The following is a 19430-nucleotide window of genomic DNA, read 5'->3' on the forward strand; positions in this document are numbered from 1 at the left end:
TCTGTGTTCATGAGAGATATTGGTCTGTAGTTTTCTTTTTTTGTGTTATCTTTACCAGGTTTTAGTATCAGAGTAATATTGGCCTCATAAAATGAGTTGGGAAGTATTGCCTCCTCTTCGAATTTTTGGAAGAGTTTGAGAGTAGGTATTAAATCTTTGAATGTTTGTTAGAATTCACTGGCGAAGCCATCTGGTCCTGGACTTTTACTTTTTCGTAGGCTTTCGATGATTGTTTCAATTTCCATACTGCTGATCGGTCAATTTAAATTTTCCAGTTCTTCTTCATTCAGTCTAGGAAGGTTGTATTTTTCTAAGTACTGGTCCATTTCTTCTATTAAATTTGTTTATTAAATTTGGTGTTATATACTTTTTCATAGTATTCTTTTAAAAAAAAAATTATTTTTATTTTTTACATGAGGCAACCCTTGGTTGATCTCACAGATTTCAAGGACCTTGTCAGTTTACAATCCTTTATTTTTATATTTTTTACACCTATAGTACCTGGTCTTCCTAGGTGGTCTCCCATCGAAGTACTAACCAAACCCAACCCTGCTTAGCTTCCGAGATTAGACAAAATCGGGCTTGTTCAGGGTAGCATGGCTGTAGACTTTCATAGCATTCTTATATGATCCTTTATATTTCTGCGATATCAGTGAGAGTTCTTTTTGATTCACGAAAATTTAGTCTGTGCATGTTAACTGCTGCATAGAATTTCATTACAAGTTATAGTAATATGTCACAGTTTTTATACATTTTTATCATTTTAGCTTTACAGTTTTATACATTTTAATTTTTTCTTATATATATAAGCTTCTTATATATACAAGCTTATACAGCATGAGTCTTTATCCATATATTCTAAACTATAAAACCAGAAAAATTTTCAAGCTGTATTTAAAAGAACTTATCTAGAAAAATAAATTTAGGTTGAATTTTTCTTATTGTTATAAATTACAAGCCTAATTAGATATAATAATTATTTTTTCTTTTTATTATTGATGTTTATAATCTTGGCAATATTGTAATATACTAAATAAGACATTTATCACACTTTAATCAGTTTACTTTTTTGTTTTAGATCTCATGCATACTCAAGTTAATCATACTTAGTTCATAGTACGTGATCATCTTTTTGTGCAAGGCCCGTCTATTTTTTCCCCATCACTTCCGTTGTATCTCATCTCAATCTGTTTGAATGCATCTTTTAAAAATATATACTTTTGTTTTACGTATGATCTTTTAAAATGTCCTAAATAGAAAAGAACTATCAAATGTATACACACAGGTTAGTTAATAAATACCTATGAACCTACCACTTAGTTTCATGGAACACTGCCAGTACCTTACAAATTTCCTGTGTCCCCTTTCCTGACTAAATCCTTTTCCACTAAACTTCAAAATAGTAGGTATTTTGAATTGTGTCAGTCTCTTCCTTCTCTTCCTGGTTATATCACCCATGTATGTATCCCTAATCAATATGAATTTTGTTTTAAAAGTTTTATGAATGGAATTATACTGTTTTTATTCTTTTATGATTCACTGCTTTAACTTAGATTTGTATTGATATATATACAGTTGTTAATAATTTCCATTATTTTGTACTGTTCTATGAATGTATCATATCATATGTTTAGTTTTTTCTTTTTCAAATAATAATAATAATTCTTGCTTTTAACTAGAAAAGTTAGTCCATTTATATTTCTTGACATTACCGATTATTTGACTATATTTCTACTATCACATTATATGTATTCTGTTTGTCCTATTTTTTCTTGCTTCCTTTTCCCTCCTTCTCTCATGCCAAGAACTGATTATGTTTTTGGTTCGTTGTGTTGTACTTGTTTTCTTTTTTCTCATTCCATTGTTTTCTTTTTCTGCTGGTTTAGAAGTTATATGCTATATGGCTATTGCTTTAGTGGTTATATTAGTGATTTTAACATTATTTTTAACTAAGCTAACTGAACTCTTTGTTATGAGAAATCTGAAGATTTTAAAGTGCTGTAAGGTGTTTTTCTCCCTTCAGTGTATATGTATTTTTTTTTGGTCCTGTTCTTTATTTTGGCTCTATTCTTTATTTTCAACTTTATAAATCAGATTCTTAAAATTAGTGCTTAGTTAATATACCCACATTTGTGATTAATTTTTGTTGCCTATTCTTGTATTTCAAACTTTTTAAGTTCATTTTCTATGAGAAATTTATCTTTTAGAATTTTCTTAAATGAGGGCCTAATGGTAGTAAATTCAATTTTTGTTTGTCTAAAATGTCTTTATTCTACTCTTAATCTTAAAACATGTCTTTCAGTACAAAATTCTGTTTGACAGTTACCATATTTCCTGATTTGAAGAAACAATACTATTTTATGCACCATTATGAAATTTAAAACTGTGTTAAACTATACACAATATACATCAACTATGAGATGCATTCCAATTTCAGAGATGTGAAAATTTGTGCCTCTTAGAATCAATGATATATGATCTATTTTTTTTGTTACATTACAGATATCATTCTGCTGTTTTCTAGCTTCTTTGTTACTATTGAGAAATCACTCACCAGTCCATGCTACTTCTATGTAATTATCTGTCCTTTGTATTGTCTGCTTCATAGATATTTTTTTTTAATGTTCTGCAGTTTCATCATGAGTGTGTAGATAAAGAATTCTTTTTATTCTTTTTGGGATTTGCTAAACCACTTAGATTGGTATCTTTTAACAATTCTGTAAAATTCTCAGACATTATTTCTTCAATTTTGCCTCCACTCCATTCTTTAAATTATGGCTTTCTTGGACTCCAATTAGACATGTGATAGACTTTTTATTTTATTCTCTGTGTCCTTAAACTCTCTTGAACATTTACCATGTATTTTTTTCTACAGTTGTCCTCTTGATAATTCCTTCATACTTATCTTTAAATCCACTCATTCTTCAGGTAGGTCTAATCTGCTTTTAATGGGTCCGTTCAATTTTCAAATTAAAGTTATTACACTTTTCATTTCCAAAAGTCTTATTTGATTGTTTTTCCAATATATTTATTCTTCGTGGTCTCTTGCGATTTACTCATATTTTCAAAGTTCTTTTTATTTCTTTAAGTACTTAAACAGTTATTTTGTATGCTCTTGCGCAAGTCTTTGTTCCTAGCATCTTAGTAGGCATAACATTCTAAAACCTGATAACTTTAGAAAAAAGCACCATGTGATACATTCATACGCTTTTTAGAGATTTAAGTTAATACATTTTTCTTGGTTTCATTTGAATCATATAAACTTTGTTCTTACCAAAAGTTATACTAATTACAATTTAGAACATTGCACACCTTCTTGACAATAGAGGGAAATATTGTAATACAGGTAAATACTCCTTTAATTTTTACCCTCAATATAGGTGTGGAAGAAACAAAATTGATGTTGATTTACTGAAATCAAGTTTTTTAAAAATCAACTTTTTTTGATAATAATACATAGACATTACTTTGTAATCAAAAATAAAACAATAGTGGTAAATCTTTCATCAGTGGCCTTCCAATAGTTCGAGTTTTTATAAAGCTTTTATTAGATGTGAATTAAAATTTCCCCAAACATTTTATTTGTATCTTCTTGATTTCTATACTCTCAGAAATTGTCTACTTAGATTTCTGCATTTACTTATGGCTGGTGTTATAAATAAGTTATCAGGTAAGAATTATTAGAAAAATGTAAAGTAGCCTTTTAGGTCAACATATTACTTGCTATTTTCCTGAGACCTGTTGCATTTGTTAGGATAGCACCTCAAAATGAATATTTTAAAAGTTGCATTCTATTTAGAGCTACTTATTTGAGTTTGTGTGGGCTAGAACATTGTGGGTTTTGCTCTGTAGAGTATATGTCCAGTTAATTTGCAATTTCTCTTTGTAGGCTTGTTTTGATTCACTTCTTGAAGTGGTTTCCACCAGGAACCCAATCATGTACAATAAAAAGACAGCTGACCCAGTCCATCCTGACCTTGCTGGTTTGTTGGTGAAAAACAAGAATCTTTTAGCTGAGGTATATGGATTATCTGAAAATAAAACACTATGGGAAATTGTATCCTCTGTAAAAGTAGGGAGAAAAAAATTCTGATAAGGGCTTCAAAATATTTCCTCAACTCAGTTTTGCTTTTCTCTCAATATTAAATTCTCTTATCCCTGAGGAACACTAATTTAGACCCAAATCTGACTTTTGCTAGAGAAGTCCCTTTGAAGATGGTGCATAGTTAAGTGCTTTTGAGTTGACTGCCAAGTGCTAGGGTTTTAGAACATTGGTTATAAACTGCCATGCTCAAAATTAATGTAATAATAATAATTACATGTATTAAACGTTTTTAATGGAAAAGATGAGTTTCCATTTTCAATATGGCACCAAATAGCAAATATCCATTATTCTTATTTAAAACTTGATAAAACATCTGAGTAATATCAACAGATGAAAAATAAAGAAACCACATTTATAGGAAATGCTTTGACTTTTATTCCCTGTGATGAACTAGAGAGTGATTGTAGGATTTTTTACTTGAGTCCAAGTACCTCAGGATATTTGTTGCAGGAGATAGTCTTATAGGTAACTATGGTTGGAATCCCAAGGCCATTGTCATTATTAAAGGTACTATGAAATGGCTGTTTATGTCTGTACTGCCTCTGTGGTTACCTTCAAGTAAAATGTTCCAAATGCTTACATTCTGGGACACTGACAATCCCTTCGAATAAGTAACTATTTATGGGATATATTAGTTTGCTAGGGCTGCTATAACAAAGTACCACAGACTAGGGGGCTTAAAAAACAAAAGTTTATTTACTCACAGTTCTCAAGGCTAGAATTCTGCGACAAGAATTCAGCAGGTTTGGTTTCTTCTTTCTTATGTTGTTTTTCTAGCTTTATTGCCATATAATCAACATATGACATTGTGCAAATTTGAGGTATATACTGTGATTATTCAATATATGTATATATTACAAAATGATTTCCACAATAAGGTTAATTAATACCTCTGTCACCTCACATAATTACTCTGTGTGTGTGTGTGTGTGTGTGTGTGTGTGTGTGTGTGTGTGTGGTGAAAAGGTTAATTTCTTCTGAGGCCTCTTTCCTTAGCTTGTAGGTGGCTCTGTGCTCTCACATGGTCCTCCTTCTGTAACTGCGTCCAGATTTCCTCTTCTCTAAGAACATGGATCATATTGGATTAGTATTCACCCTAAAGATCTCATTTTAACTTAATTACCTTTTTAAAGACCCTATCATCAAATACAGTCACATTTTGAAGTACCAGGGTTAGAACTTAAACATGTGAATTTTGAGGGGGCGCAACTCATAACAGTGGCCTTATTCCTTGGGGCCTCTTTTCTGCTCAGGACCTCATTAAGGTTCTTTTCTACTATCTCATCTGTCAATAGCCTGACTCCAACTTTCATTTAAACAGATATAAATATTGATATAGATATATGGGTAAATGTATATATATTTTAATTTTATTTATGCTCATATTTTCCCCTTTTTTAGCATAGATGGGTGAAGAGAGGTAAATTTAAATGGTTAAATTTACACAGATACAATAAATCTTATAACATTGTGGTGATTTTTTAATTTGTCCTTTTTTTCAGAAAAATGGGGTACTAATCCCTGAAAATTGTAGAAATTTTACTATGGGTAGCATTGTTGTTCTTCCCCCACAGTATAATTTACTACTAATACTTAAGAAGTTTGGGATTTTTAACAATTTAGAATTTGAATAAGATTAAGGTTTACTTCTATGTCTAATTCATAAAAAACCTTTTAAACCAATTTGTCAAAAAAGATCACAGGATTTAAACCTTGTTTAAAGCAAATATACTTTTTTTCAAGAATTTCAAAGTACTTTTTTAAAGCAGTTTTATACATGTACATAAATCATTTGGTAACTATATTTTTAATCTATATGTCAAAGCAGATAGCTAAAAGACTCTACAAAAGTCTCATTTTGACTTGATTTTAGATATCACATATATTTAAAAGTATTCTATAGCTCGTATTGGCATTTTCTGAATTTAATAAAAATTAGTGACAGTTACTACATGGTTTCCCTGTGTTAAAGTTATTTTTTTTTAATTGTGATTCAACAGATTACATTCAGCATGAGTCATCTTTCTCTTTTCCAATACTATTATTTGATCTCACAGGAACACAATTGTCTTGATGAGACAGTTTTTCTCTTCACTGCATGCATTTTATTTTATTTTTTTATAATTAACTTTATCTCTTTGTGGGACATACAAAAATAATTATCATATGTTTCTGCCCAATAATGGAGAAACGGGTGCAAAAGAGCTATATTTAAGAAAAGCTAGATATAGAAGGGATAAATATTCAAGTATTTGATTGGTGATTATGTTGTCTAGTTTAGGCAATATGATATTTAGCTAAAAGCTGTATAGTGCTAAATGGGCTACTGTTATAATAAGTGAATTAAACAACTTATAAAAAATGTTACTGATAATATTTATAAAAAGGCCTAGTATCTTAAATTTAAGATAAATTTAATGTGTTTGTCAGTACTTTTAAATTTGATTTTTCATGATGACTTTTGTTTGTGAGAACAATATGACTACGTCTATGCAGATAAGATTTTTTTTTTCCCCTTAGCACAGTAATGAGGCAAATAGTAGAAACCTGGTAGATGTGGCCAGCTTTGGAGTTGGTTAACCCAGACAATATATATTTTGCAGCTAAAGAAAAATATCAGAACCAGTTATTCTTAATTTTAATTGAGATGATTATAGATTCACTTGTGGTTTTAAGAAATAATAGATCCATTGTACACTTTGCTCAGTTTCTTCCAATAGTCAAATGTTGCAAAACTATAGTATAATATAACAGCCTGAATATTAACATTGATGTGATACAATTCACCAGTCTTATTCAGATTTTCCTAGTTTTCTTGGTGCTTCTTTGTGTGTTTGTGCGTATTAAGTTCTAAACAATCACTCAAGATATTGAACAGTTAGTTTCAATACCACTAAGATCTTTCCCATTGCCATTTTATATCCATACGTACTTCCTTTCCACCCTTAGCACCTGGCAATCACTAATCTCAACTCCGTTCCTAAATGTTGTCATTTCAAAATTTTATATACTCAAAAAGCTAAACACAGTGTTGCCATATGACCCAGCAATCCCATTCTTAGGTAGATACACAAGAGAATTGAAATATATATTTACATAAAAACTTGTAAATGAATGTTCATAGTAGCATTATTTATAAAGCCCCAAAATGAATACAACCCAAGTGTCTAGCTAATGAGCAGCTAACAAATGTGGTATATCCATACAGTAGAACTTTATTCAGCCATAAAAAGGAATGAAGTACTGAATCATGCTATAACGTGGATGAACCTAGAAAACGTTATGCTAAGTAAAAATAAACCAATTACAAGAAGCAACATATTGTATGATTTCATTCATATGAAATGTCTAGAGTAGGCAAATCCACAGAGACAGAGTAGATTAGTGGTTGCCAGGAGCTGGGAGGGATGGAGGAAATGAGGAGTGACTACTAATGGGTATAAGCTATCTTTAAGGGATAATGAAATTGTTCTGGAATTAGATCATGATGATGGTTGTACAACCTGTGAATATACTAAACACTACTGAATTGTTTGCTTTAAAGGGTAAATTTTATGGTATGTGAATTATATCTCAATATTGCTATACAACTCTATGAATATTCTAAAAACCATGCGACTGTATAGTTTAAATGGGTGAATTTATTACTTATATCTCAATAAAGCTGTTTTTAAAATGCTTTATAAATAGAATTATATATATGTATCCTTTTGGGACTGGCTTTTTCACTCAACATAATTTCCTGGAGATTTATTCAAGTTGTACATATTAACAGTTTGGTCTTTTTTATTACTGAATCCATGGTATATGTACCACAGTTTGTTTAACCATTCACTTGCTGACATATATCTGGGTTGCTTCCAATTTTTTTTGGCTATTACAAATAAATGCTACCCAAAACTAAAAAAAAAAAACACATCCCTCACAGCAGCTGCACCCCCTTCCTCTCCAATCATTTTTGGTTCCTTCCTTCCACTAGCAGCCTGTGGTGGCTCTCCTGTTTTGCTTCCCCTCTCACAAGCTATCACTCTTGCTTCTCTTGATCATTTTATGACCTCTTCTTTCCTTTATTTGCCTTGAAAAATATGTATGTATTTAATCAATTTAAGCTTTGATCTTCCTCCTGACTCTCCTATTCACACATTTCTCTGATCAGCACAAGTAAGGCCAGGAACCAATGATAGAAACATAGGCTGCTCCTTACCTGTGCACACACTCCCCTTTACAGTACATCATAAAACACCTATGGCCAAAGCATTAAGTATTTCTTTTCTGCTAGGAAATATAGAAATCATTATTGGTATAATTTATTCTTGTAGCAAGATATAAATAATGTTGATGAGAGTAAAATCACTTATTCCAAACCATATGTGTCAATATGGTATGATTTCTTAAATGTATTTAACCTAAGACTATACTGTTAGAAGATTTGAAAGCCTTCGTTTTATTGTACAATAATATGTAATTTAAATATCCATAATGATTTAGAATCATGAATTTTCTAAAACCAAAATTATAAATGATTTTAAATAACACTTTCCATTTCTCATTAGCTAAGAAATCTTCAAAACAAACTTTTCATAAAAGAAACTTCATTGCAAGAAATGAAGAGTGAGCTAGAAAGTTACAAAGAAAATAACATGCAACAGTCATTCCAGATAATGTCCCTGAAAGATGATATCAAAGACCTAGAGGAACTTATTGCTTCTCTAACCAGAATTAAATCTTTGAAAAGTACCAATATTCAGAGTCTTGAAAGAGGCAACTGGGATCTATCTGAAAGAATTCTAGAACTAGAAAATCGTCTAAGGTAGGGAATTTTTAGTTTGTTTGCAAACATGTCATTTGTCATAAGCTTGCAAATAGTATATGAACTCTATATTCCCAATTGATCACAGAATTTAAATCTGGTAGAATTTCTCATAATACCTGACTCAACATTATTATATTTTTAGAGAACATTTTTATTGAGATATAATTCATATATATACCATTAAAATTCACCCTTTAAAGTGTACAATTCAGTAGTTTTAATATATTCACAAATCTGTGCAATCACCAGCAATATCTAATTCCTGAAAATCTTCATCACCCCCTAAAGAAACCATGCCCATTAACAGTTAATCCCTATTCCACTCTTTCCTATCTCTGACAACTACCAATCTACTTTTTTTCTATATGGACTTATTTTTTCTGGACATTTCATATGAATGCAGTTATATAATATATGGCCTCTGTGTCTGACTTCTTTCACTTAGCACAATGTTTTCAAGATTAATTCATGTCATAGCATAAATTGGCACTTCATTCTCTTTTATGGCTTAATATTATTCCATTATATAGCTATACCACATTTCATTTATCCGTTCATCAGTTGATGGACATTGGGTTGTTCATTTTTGGGGGGAGTACTTTATGAATAATGCTATGAATATTTTTTGTATGAGTTTTTATATGACTATATGTTTTATTTCTCTTAGGTATATGCCTTAGGAGTAGAATTGCTGGGTCATAAAGTAATTCTATATTTAACCTTTTGAGATTACTTTGATAAACTTCCAGGCTGCTTTCCAAGGCAGCTGCACCATTTTACATTCCTACCTGCAATGTGTGAGGATTCCAATTTCTCCACATTCTCACCAACACATGTTATTGTCCATCTTTTTCATTATAGCCATTCTAGTGAATACGAAATCATATTTCATTGTGATTTTACTTTGCACTTTCATAATAACCAAACATGTTGAACATCTTTTCATGTGCTTATTGGCCATTTGTATATTTTCTTTGTAGAAATATCTATTCAGATCCTTTGCCCATTTTTAAATTGGGTTATTGTCTTTACTATTGAGTTATAAGTGTTCGTTATACATTCTGGATACTAGACCCTTATCAGATACATGATTTGTGAATGCTTTCTCCTATCTTTAGGTTGTCTTTTTATTTTCTTATTGGTATTCTTTGAAGTACACAATTCTTATTTATTTTATTTATTTTATTTTATTTTTTTCAAAATACAGTAGAAAAGAAAAGCTTTATTAGAAAAGAAAGTACACTTCCAGACATGGAAGTGAGCATGAGCAAGAGAAGTATGGCTCAAAAGGCCCCAAATTTTTAAATTTTGATGAAGTTTATAGTTTTTTTTCATTGTTTCTTTGATGTCATATCTGAGAAACCACTCCCTACTCCAGGGTTGTGAAGATTTACATGTATGTATCCTTTTAAGAGTTACAGTTTTAGCACTTAAATTTATGTCTTTGGTTTATTTTGACTATTTTTTTGTATATGTTGTGAGTTAGAAATCCAGATTTATTCTTTTTCATGTAAAGATCCACTAGCTGTCTCAGCATCACTTGTTGAAAAGACTATCTTTCTCCTGTTGAGTTGTCTTGACAATTTTTCAAAAAAAATCAATTGACTGGATTCTCATTTCTATTCTATTGGTCTATATGTCTATACTATGCCAGTACCATACTGTCCTAAATACTGTAGCTTTGTATTAAGTTTTGAAGTGTGAGTCCTCCAATTTTTTCAATATTATTTTAGCTGTTCTGGGTCCCTTGCTTTTCCACATGAATTTTAAGATTTGCTTGTAAATTTCTGTAAAAAAAAGTCAACTGGGATTTTGATAGCAATTTGTTGTATTTCTAGATCAATTTGGGGAGCATTGCCATCTTAACATTAAATCTTCCAGTCCATGAACGTGGGGCATCTTTTTATTACTTAGATCCTCTTTCATTACAAAAATATTTTGTCATTTTCAGTTTTACATTTCTTTTGTTAAATTTATTTATAAATATATTATTCTTTCTATGCATTAGAAATGGAACTTTTTAAAATTTCATTGCAAATTGATCATTTTGAGGAAATAGAAATATAATTGACTTCCATATATCAATCTTGTATCCTGAGACATTGCTATACTTGTTTATTAGCTCTAACAGTTTTCTTGTAGATTCCTTAGGGTTTTATCTATATATGACCATGTCATCTGCAAAGAGATTTATTTCTTCCTCTCTAGTCTGGATGCTTTTAATTTATTTTTATTGCCTAATTGCCTTGGTTCAAACCTTCCATACAATGTTGAATGTAAACGGTGAGAAACAGACATCCTTGTTTTGTTCTTGATCTCAGGGGAAAAGCTTTCAGTCTTTCACCATTAAGAGTGATGTTAGCTACGAATCTTTCATAGATATTCTTTATCAGATTGAGGAAATTGCCTTCTATTTCTAGTTTGTTGAGAGTTTATATCATGAAAGCGTGTTAGATTTTTGTCAAATGATTTTTCTTCATCTACTGGGATGATTGTGTGGTTTCAGCCTTTATACCATTTGTTATTCTTAGACTTGTGGTTACTTAGTTTGTATATATAGAGAGGAGATATTTGATCACGTGCTCTTGGTTGATATTGGTAATATTTAAGAAACCTACACAATATGAAAAGCCATTGTATTCAGATACGAATACTGGTGTAAACTGCTTATATTCTATATTGGTTAGCATATACTGGCTCACCTGATAGGTTGAAGTTTCTTCTAGGTCTTGCATTTCTCAAATCACTTTAAAAAAGAAAATATGAAGAAGCTTGAAACTAAGTAAGGAAATAAACCTCTATTCAGACTGAGAAATTAGTTAAAATTTAAGGCCACGAAGAAGAGTGGAATTTCTTTTTTTCTGGTTTGCAATGTCTGAAAAAAGAAAACTGACAAAGTTGAAGTGAAGAACTGATTAAAAATAATTCATTATCCAAGTAAATATCTTCTCAGTGGTAAGGTACCACCTGAAGTTGGCCTCTAGTTTGACCCCCAAACAGCTGACCAATCACTGCAAACCCTTCAACACAATTTTGAATATAGCCGCAGAGTGAGTCACTCTGGACTTTTTGCTTTTGTTTTGTCCTTGGTGCCAACAGGAAAGGTGGCTGTATGGCATACCATACATTCCCTTACCGCGCCCCGCCCCATCAATTTGTTAATGTTGAAGGGGAAAAGAAGTACTAGAAGCAGCTCTTATGGAGTGAACTCTGGAGCAGACTCTGGAAAAGGATTGTTCTTAGACCATATCTGGTTTCCAGCCCCTTTAGCTGTTTTCTCTTTGCAGTTAGTACAGTTAGGAGCAAAAGGCCCAGCACTTTTTGGTTTTGTTCTATTGGTTACTGAAAAAAGTATGCTAAAATATGATTATTTATAATAATCAATTCTATTTTGTTATATTAATTAACTATATTAATCAATTATGATTGCAGATTTGTGTCTCTCACTTTTACTTCTGTTTACTTTTGCTTTATATATTTTGAAACTATTTGCATTCTTATTTAGGATTTATATCTTTCTGTTGAATTTTCACTTTTATTATTATGAAATATTCTTCTTTATCTTTTATATACTTCTTGTGTTAAAGTCTACTTTGGTATTAACTTAGCTATACCATTATACTGTTCTCATGGTATATTATTTTCCATTTTTTCATTTACATGTTTGTGTGTCCTTATATTTAAAGTCTACATCTTGCAAAATGCTTAGCATTAGTTGTATTTTTAACCCAATCTGATACTCTTGTCTTAATTGTTGGATTTAAGTCTACCACATTGTTATTTATTGTTTGTTTTTCCCATCTATTCTCTGTTCTTTTATTACTCCTTCACCATTTTCTTTTGGATTAATCCAGTTTTTTATTATTCCATTTGTCTCCTCTCTTATCTTTTGAACTGTCATTTAGTTTTTACTAGAGTTTATGATTATAAAATGTATATTTATTATTCTATTTTAGATTTATACTTTTATGATATCCCAAAATAGAAACTGTATAACAGTTTAACTTTATTTAGCCATCTCATGCTCTTTGCTATTGTTATGACATATTTTATCTTTTCAAATTTTACAAATCCCATAATATATTATTATTGTTTTTGTTAACTGTCAGTATAAATTTCTATTTACCCACACACCTACCCTTTCTGGTGCATTTCATTCCTTCCTACAATTCTGTGCAGTCACCAGGGATCGTTTTCGTTCATCCTGAGAAATTGCCTGTACTATTTCTTATAATGCAGTTCTTCTGACAATTTTTCCATTTTTTTCCTTCTGAAACTATTTCATTTTCATTTTTTGAAGGATTTTTTTTACTGCATACAGAATTCTGGAATGTCAGTAATTTTTCTTTCATCACTCAAAGACATCATTTGATTATCTTCTATAGTTTCTGTTGAAAACTCAGTCATGAGTCTTATTGTAACTTTGAAGGTAATGTGTACTTTTTCTCTGACTGCTTTTAATTGGTAGCTGTTTGACTATGATGTATCTTGGTGTAGCTTTCTTAGTATCTGTCCTGCTTAGGATTTGCAAAACTTATTGAATCTATCAACTGATGTCTTTCATCAGGTTTGGAAAATTCTTGGGAATTGTTTTTTCAAATATTGTTTCTGTACTATTCTGTCTCTACACTCATTCTAAGGCTACAATTACAGGTATGTTAGACTTGTTGAGTGTGTCCTACATGTCTCTAATACAATTTTTTGAATTAAAATATTTTTCCTTAGATAATACAGGTAATTATATTTATATATTTTTCTGATAATTTCTTTTGACCTAACTCACATTCATTAATTCTGTAGGGTGCAGTTCTTAGACAGAAAAGGACATAAAAATCATGGAAGATGGACTGAAACCTTAACCTAGCTACAGGGTAGAAAATACTACCAATACCTAGCAATTGGTCATCAAAATGAGAACCAAATAATTAGCTATTTGTATATTTGATAATAAGTCAAGTTTTTACATATGGTATTCTCTATTGCTGTATCATTATTTCTAGTTCCTTTTTCCCTCATCAAATCCCAGTAGAAGAGCCCATTACAATGTCATTAAAAACCGGGTACTTGTGTTTCTGTGAAACCTCCCGATCATCACACTATTACCAGCAGTGGCAGGCAAATATTCATACTCAAATTTCCCATTGAAAAGGATGATTTCATAATTGCCCTCCCCCAGGGTAACTACTACAAGACTTAACCCTGAATTGTTTTTCTCTTCATTCCTCTGCCATTTCTAGTCTCTCCTTAGAAATAGTTGGGTAACTGCACAGCTCTTTTCATAAGAAATACATTTTTACTTGATATACATATTTAATAGATTTTAAATGGGGAATATTTTCATCATTTTTAATTGACGTTTTAAAATTGAGTTGGTTTCATGATATTGTTACCTACTGATATCTTACACAGAGTACATCTGATGGAAAGAGAAAAGGCAGAGCGAAAAGCAGACCTTTTGGAGAAAAAGTTAGCAGATGCTAATGGATTCATCCCTTATATGAATATGAAAGGACAAGAAGATACTTCAGATAATTTCATGATGAGGGTGAGAATAAATTTAAATTGATTTTTGAAGAAACAGAATTTTTACCCTTGTGTTACTTCAGGAGATAATAGGCAAATATTGAGTGGTTTGTTGATCCTCTTTGCGGAGGGTCAAAGGCAGCAGCAGTACCTCATCGTTGACTGGAAGGAAGCCTTTCTGAGGTAAGGAGAGAAAGTGCAAGGAGGATCTGCAGTTCTGAAAAAAAAAATTTGGAAAAAAAAAGATTAGAGAGAGCTGGGAGGAGAGGTGGTGCTTGGAAAGTAAAATATTGAAGTTTTTAATTTATGATATGGGTTATTTCCTGTTGCTAACAAAATCTGCATTTTTGGATCTGGGTGTAAGGGTTGAAGAGGGGTGTAGGTAAAAGTTATTTGAAACTGAGGCAAGGAATTGCAAAGCTAAATTGCTTGGATCACCTACATTAGACACTGAAATTGAGAATTACAGCATAAGTTGGGTTTAGAAGGAAGAAATGAACCTGGAGTGGATAGCAATTTATAGGATTAGCAGAAGATTTTATAGAAGAATGTTGGAGGAGGATGGGAGGCAGACAATCGTCAAAGAATTGGAAGTATTTTGAAATCCTTAGACTTATAACAGTTTATTATATAGTCTGAATATAAAATGAGGTCTATCATGATCCAATTAATGTGAGGGGTTCCATTTTTAAAACTTCAGGACTGCTTTTAAAATATTTTAAAGTAATTTCAATTTTTAATTGCCTCTCTCTATAACATTTTCCATTTTTTTCACTTTCTCTGACTGATCTGCCATATCTCTGAAAACTCTCCTAAACTAGAGTCCTTGCCACTCTGACTTTTTCTTCCATTGCTCTTATTCTGCCCCCTTTTTTTCTAGGCTTTTAGTGATACAAACACATCATTACTTCAACAATTCTAGCTCTCCCCTTATTTCCCAGTTTTGTATGACAAAAAGCCCAGAAACTAAACTTGTTTACTCAACAATTCTAGCTCTCCCCTTATTTCCCAGTTTTGTATGACAAAAAGCCCAGAAACTAAACTTGTTTACTCAGCTCCCAGACTCTAATGTGGCAAGAAGGTGGAAAGAAGGCTAAGATTTATAAAGGTAGAATCTTCCTACAGGAGGTAAGGGGAAAGAGAATTACAAGCAGTATCTTTTATTTTCTCCTATTTACAATGGAAGCAGATTGATTACAGGAGTATAAGGGAAAGGTTGGGGGAAAGAAACGTGACTTCTTTCCTTCATACTTTTACATTCTCAAAGTTGTTAAGTGATATTCTATAACCATAACTAAGTTTTTATGAAAATATCCATTTCTCTGCGAACTTTTCATTTAATTACCTTATCATTTTTTTGATGATCCTTGCTTAAGTCCGTTATTTTATAAAGATGCAACTTGCTGATTTTTAAATTTCTATTATTCCTTCTACATTTATTAGCTCAAAATTTTCTGTAAAGAGTTTACCCTCATAAACTGGGGCTATTTAGTTAGCTGCTTCTCTAAGCCACATTTTCTATGTTCTCAAAACAATTTCTCTATACTACTATTTCAATACTTTTTGATGTTTTAGTTTGCAATTTCTAGTATGCCCTTGCTTCTCTTATGACTCTTATAACTCTTATTTTCTTTCAAGGGTCTCTTTCCTGAAGTTTTATATTATGACTGTGTTTATATTTCAAAAGAAGGGAAATAGTAAGTTTAACATGTGTATTGGCATATTCAGGATAAAGGTGAAGCTATCCTGGCCAAGAACTTTGAGAGAGACAACTTTTTTCACTCTGAAGGACGAAAAGATGGGCAGAAAATTTGGGATAAATGTCAACAAGATTTAATCCATAAGGAAAAACAAAAATATGAGTTAGACAGACCTCCATATTCATTTGGCTGGGAAACTAAAACTGCACAATCTCACTATCAGAAATTCCTCGGTCAGTTGGCTATTCTTCTGAGCAACAGCGTTGTCCCCATACCAGCCACGGAGGAAGCTGTGAAAGAGAGGATTCAGGAAATTGGTGCAAATGAGCAATCTTGGAAGTCTGTAAGTGTACTGACGGACAAGTTATTCTTTCAAATTTGTTTCTTTTAAGATGTGGATTTTGATATAGCCAATTTAGTATACTCTATGGCTCTAAATTTAATTTTGATGTTGTTTTTATTACTAGAGTAATAAAAGGATATCCATTATTACAGCAGAGGTAGTATAGTGTGTGTGTTGGGAGCAGCGAGCTTCTGTACAAATCCCAGCTCTGTCATTGCCAGCTGTGTGCTCTCTGGCAGGTTGTTTAAACTCTCCGTGCCTGTTTTATTTGTAAAATTTGGCGTGAGGGGGTGGTGGGGTGAGGGAGGATTTAGGAGGGTGTAGTTCCTATCTCAGAGTAGTTTTAAGGATTAAATGGGTTAATACATGATAAATGCTTAGTACAGTTCAATGTAAGCTCAAGAAATGCTAGCTAAAAATAGTGGTATGGTGAAGATAGCAATTCCATCATGACCAAAAAGTTTAGTCAGTACACTAAAATAAATGATCAAATCAGTTATTTGTTTTTTTCTTTTTTTTTTACGCCTACAGCACCTGGTCTTCCTAGGTGGTCTCCTATCCAAGTACTAACCAGGCCCGACCCTGCTTAGCTTATTTGTTTGAATTTACTTGTCAAGTCTATCAAAAATATTGAACCAGCAGGTTTAAGTGGATATATCTCCTTGTCGTGTTCAGATCATTTTAGTAAAATTTTATGATTCTTCACCCTATAATTGAAATGAAAGATGAGTATTTCTTAAATTCAGTGTGTTAGAAAAACCTCCACACAGCAGTCTGTTTAAAGTTACAAAATTTTTTTACACTCTGTTTTCTTAAAATTCATTATACAATTTTCTCAATACTAAAATGTCTTATATTTACATATCAGAACTTTCCATTTTTTTTTTTTTTGAAACCGGCATCTATTCAGCAACTTAAGGTTGCTACAGTGTCGATATAGAACTTGCACGGTATTGAAATTAAATAGAAATCATGGACCATCAGGAAGTTTTACCTATTTTTTTCCCCTACAGAGAACTGAAGGCCTTCAGCAGGAAATTCAGATGCTCACTAAGCAACTAGAGCAGCTGCATCATCACCATGAAGAAGCTGCTGCTCAAGAATCATACCAAACTGAAGAAAAATATAGGGAACAAAGAAGACCCTTGAAACGTCTAGAAGGAAAAATCGCTATTAATGACTTTGTTCAAGGGAGATTAGATTCAGACAGGAATAAAGTAAGAATTTCCTGAAGTGTAAGGCATTTCTTTGACAAAGAAATATGAAAAGATCGTATTTTATTATCTACTTTTTAAAGCTGTTAATACTATTTATACTTTTTATTGGAGAAGGGAGGAAAATATGCTACAAATCCGTAAACCTTATAATTTTATCAAAAAGCCTCTCCTTACTCCCTCTCTCATATTTCTCATTGTACACATACTTAATATGTATCATGAGGGCATTTATTAATATATTTCTTAATGTACTTTTAAAATAGCATAAGAGGAATAGGAGCTCAAAGGATTGGCTCTCTAAAGGTGGAATTTCAGGCACTGTGTCAGCTAGATGTGGTGGGTATTGGGAAGGGGCCTATGGTGATATTTCTCAATAATTACTATATAGATTCTTACCTTCTGCTTCTCTGAGTCCATTAGGAAAAAGTCAATTAAAAGTGGGACTAGAGATAGGTAGGATGCAATATAATTTATTTTCAGGAGATTTTTATTCTGAGGTAGATATTTATTTCACTACTTCTTCACAGAATTTCTTGTTATACTCATATGTATACTATTTCTATAGTTGCTGTGGCCCAAAGTGTAATCTCACTCACTCACTCACCACTCATTCATTTAGTCTCTCATTCATTCATTCATTTATTCATCCAATATGTATTGAAAACTCAGTTTAAAAACTTTCACTACTTAATGAAGTATTAGCAATGTCTTCCACAGAGCCCAAAGATGAATCTAGCTTCTACCCCTGCTCTTGAATATGTGAATGATGATATATTTCCATGCAAATTTTTTAAAAATTCTGTATTAAAATTTAAGAACATACAAATAACATATGCTTTCTACAACCCTTGAAATCATGTTAAAAGGTTTGAAGAAAACAATAATAATATTCCCCAACCCTCTTTCTGCCTATTTCACCTCAGTAACCAATACATATGTATATATCTTCTACAACTATTGCCAAAGTTATGGAAGTATACAAGTACATATATGTGGGTGGTGGTATTTTTACAAAACTGGTACTATACTCTTCTTACTTAGTAAAAAAATAAGTACCTCATTGTCCTTCCTTAAATGAAAAGATATAGATTTAACTTATTCCTTTAAAAGCTGCATAGTATTCTATAGTATATATATGACTTCTTTATTTGACCAATTCCCTACTGATGGAATATCAATTTTTTTCCACTTTTTTTATGCCACTACAAATAATGCTACAATAAATATGTTTATACATACATCTTTCCACACTGGTGCTTTCTCCTCCCATAGGATCAAGTTCTAAATGTGGAATTACAGTATCACAGTATATGATTATTTAAAATTTTAATAGCTATTGCCAGAATACTACCTTCTAAAAGCAGAAGAAATTCACCTTCCAAACAGCAATATATGAGTGCCTGTTTCCTCTTCACATCCTAGCCAGCATTGTATGTGATCATTATTTTAGAGTGTGTGTGTGGGGTGCTGAGGTGGGGAGAGAGATGGGTTAAAATGGGTTAAAGTTTTTTTTTTTTTTACATTTACCTGACTACTAGTAAGGTTGAGCTTTTTTTTTTTCTTTTTTTAAATACTGTTAACCATTAGATTCCTTTGCCTACCCACTACTCACAATTTGGACCTAAGATGCAGAAAGTTGAATTAATTAAACTCCATATATAATCAGAACATATTCTTTTTGGCCATGGAAGTTCCCTCTCATTTATTCCGTTTTAGCCTCTTTCCCATC

At 31.7% G+C, this 19430-nt stretch overlaps 1 protein-coding gene and 1 pseudogene across 1 annotated transcript in view; one reads left to right on the top strand and one right to left on the bottom strand.

Moving 5' to 3' along the window:
* Positions 1-19430, top strand: part of LOC105309988 (coiled-coil domain-containing protein 170-like) — a 30257-nt gene that overhangs the window by 5563 nt on the left and 5264 nt on the right. The window contains exons 2-6 of the mRNA XM_023526763.1: positions 3890-4018; positions 8659-8915; positions 14328-14463; positions 16170-16484; positions 17498-17701. Of these exons, the coding sequence (XP_023382531.1) occupies positions 3890-4018; positions 8659-8915; positions 14328-14463; positions 16170-16484; positions 17498-17701 (1041 nt within the window). The remainder of the gene's footprint in view (positions 1-3889; positions 4019-8658; positions 8916-14327; positions 14464-16169; positions 16485-17497; positions 17702-19430) is intronic.
* On the bottom strand, positions 490-608 carry LOC111735877 (annotated as a pseudogene).

Source organism: Pteropus vampyrus, unplaced genomic scaffold (genome assembly GCF_000151845.1).
Source record: "Pteropus vampyrus isolate Shadow unplaced genomic scaffold, Pvam_2.0 Scaffold15, whole genome shotgun sequence".
NCBI classification, from domain to species: Eukaryota; Metazoa; Chordata; class Mammalia; order Chiroptera; family Pteropodidae; genus Pteropus; species Pteropus vampyrus.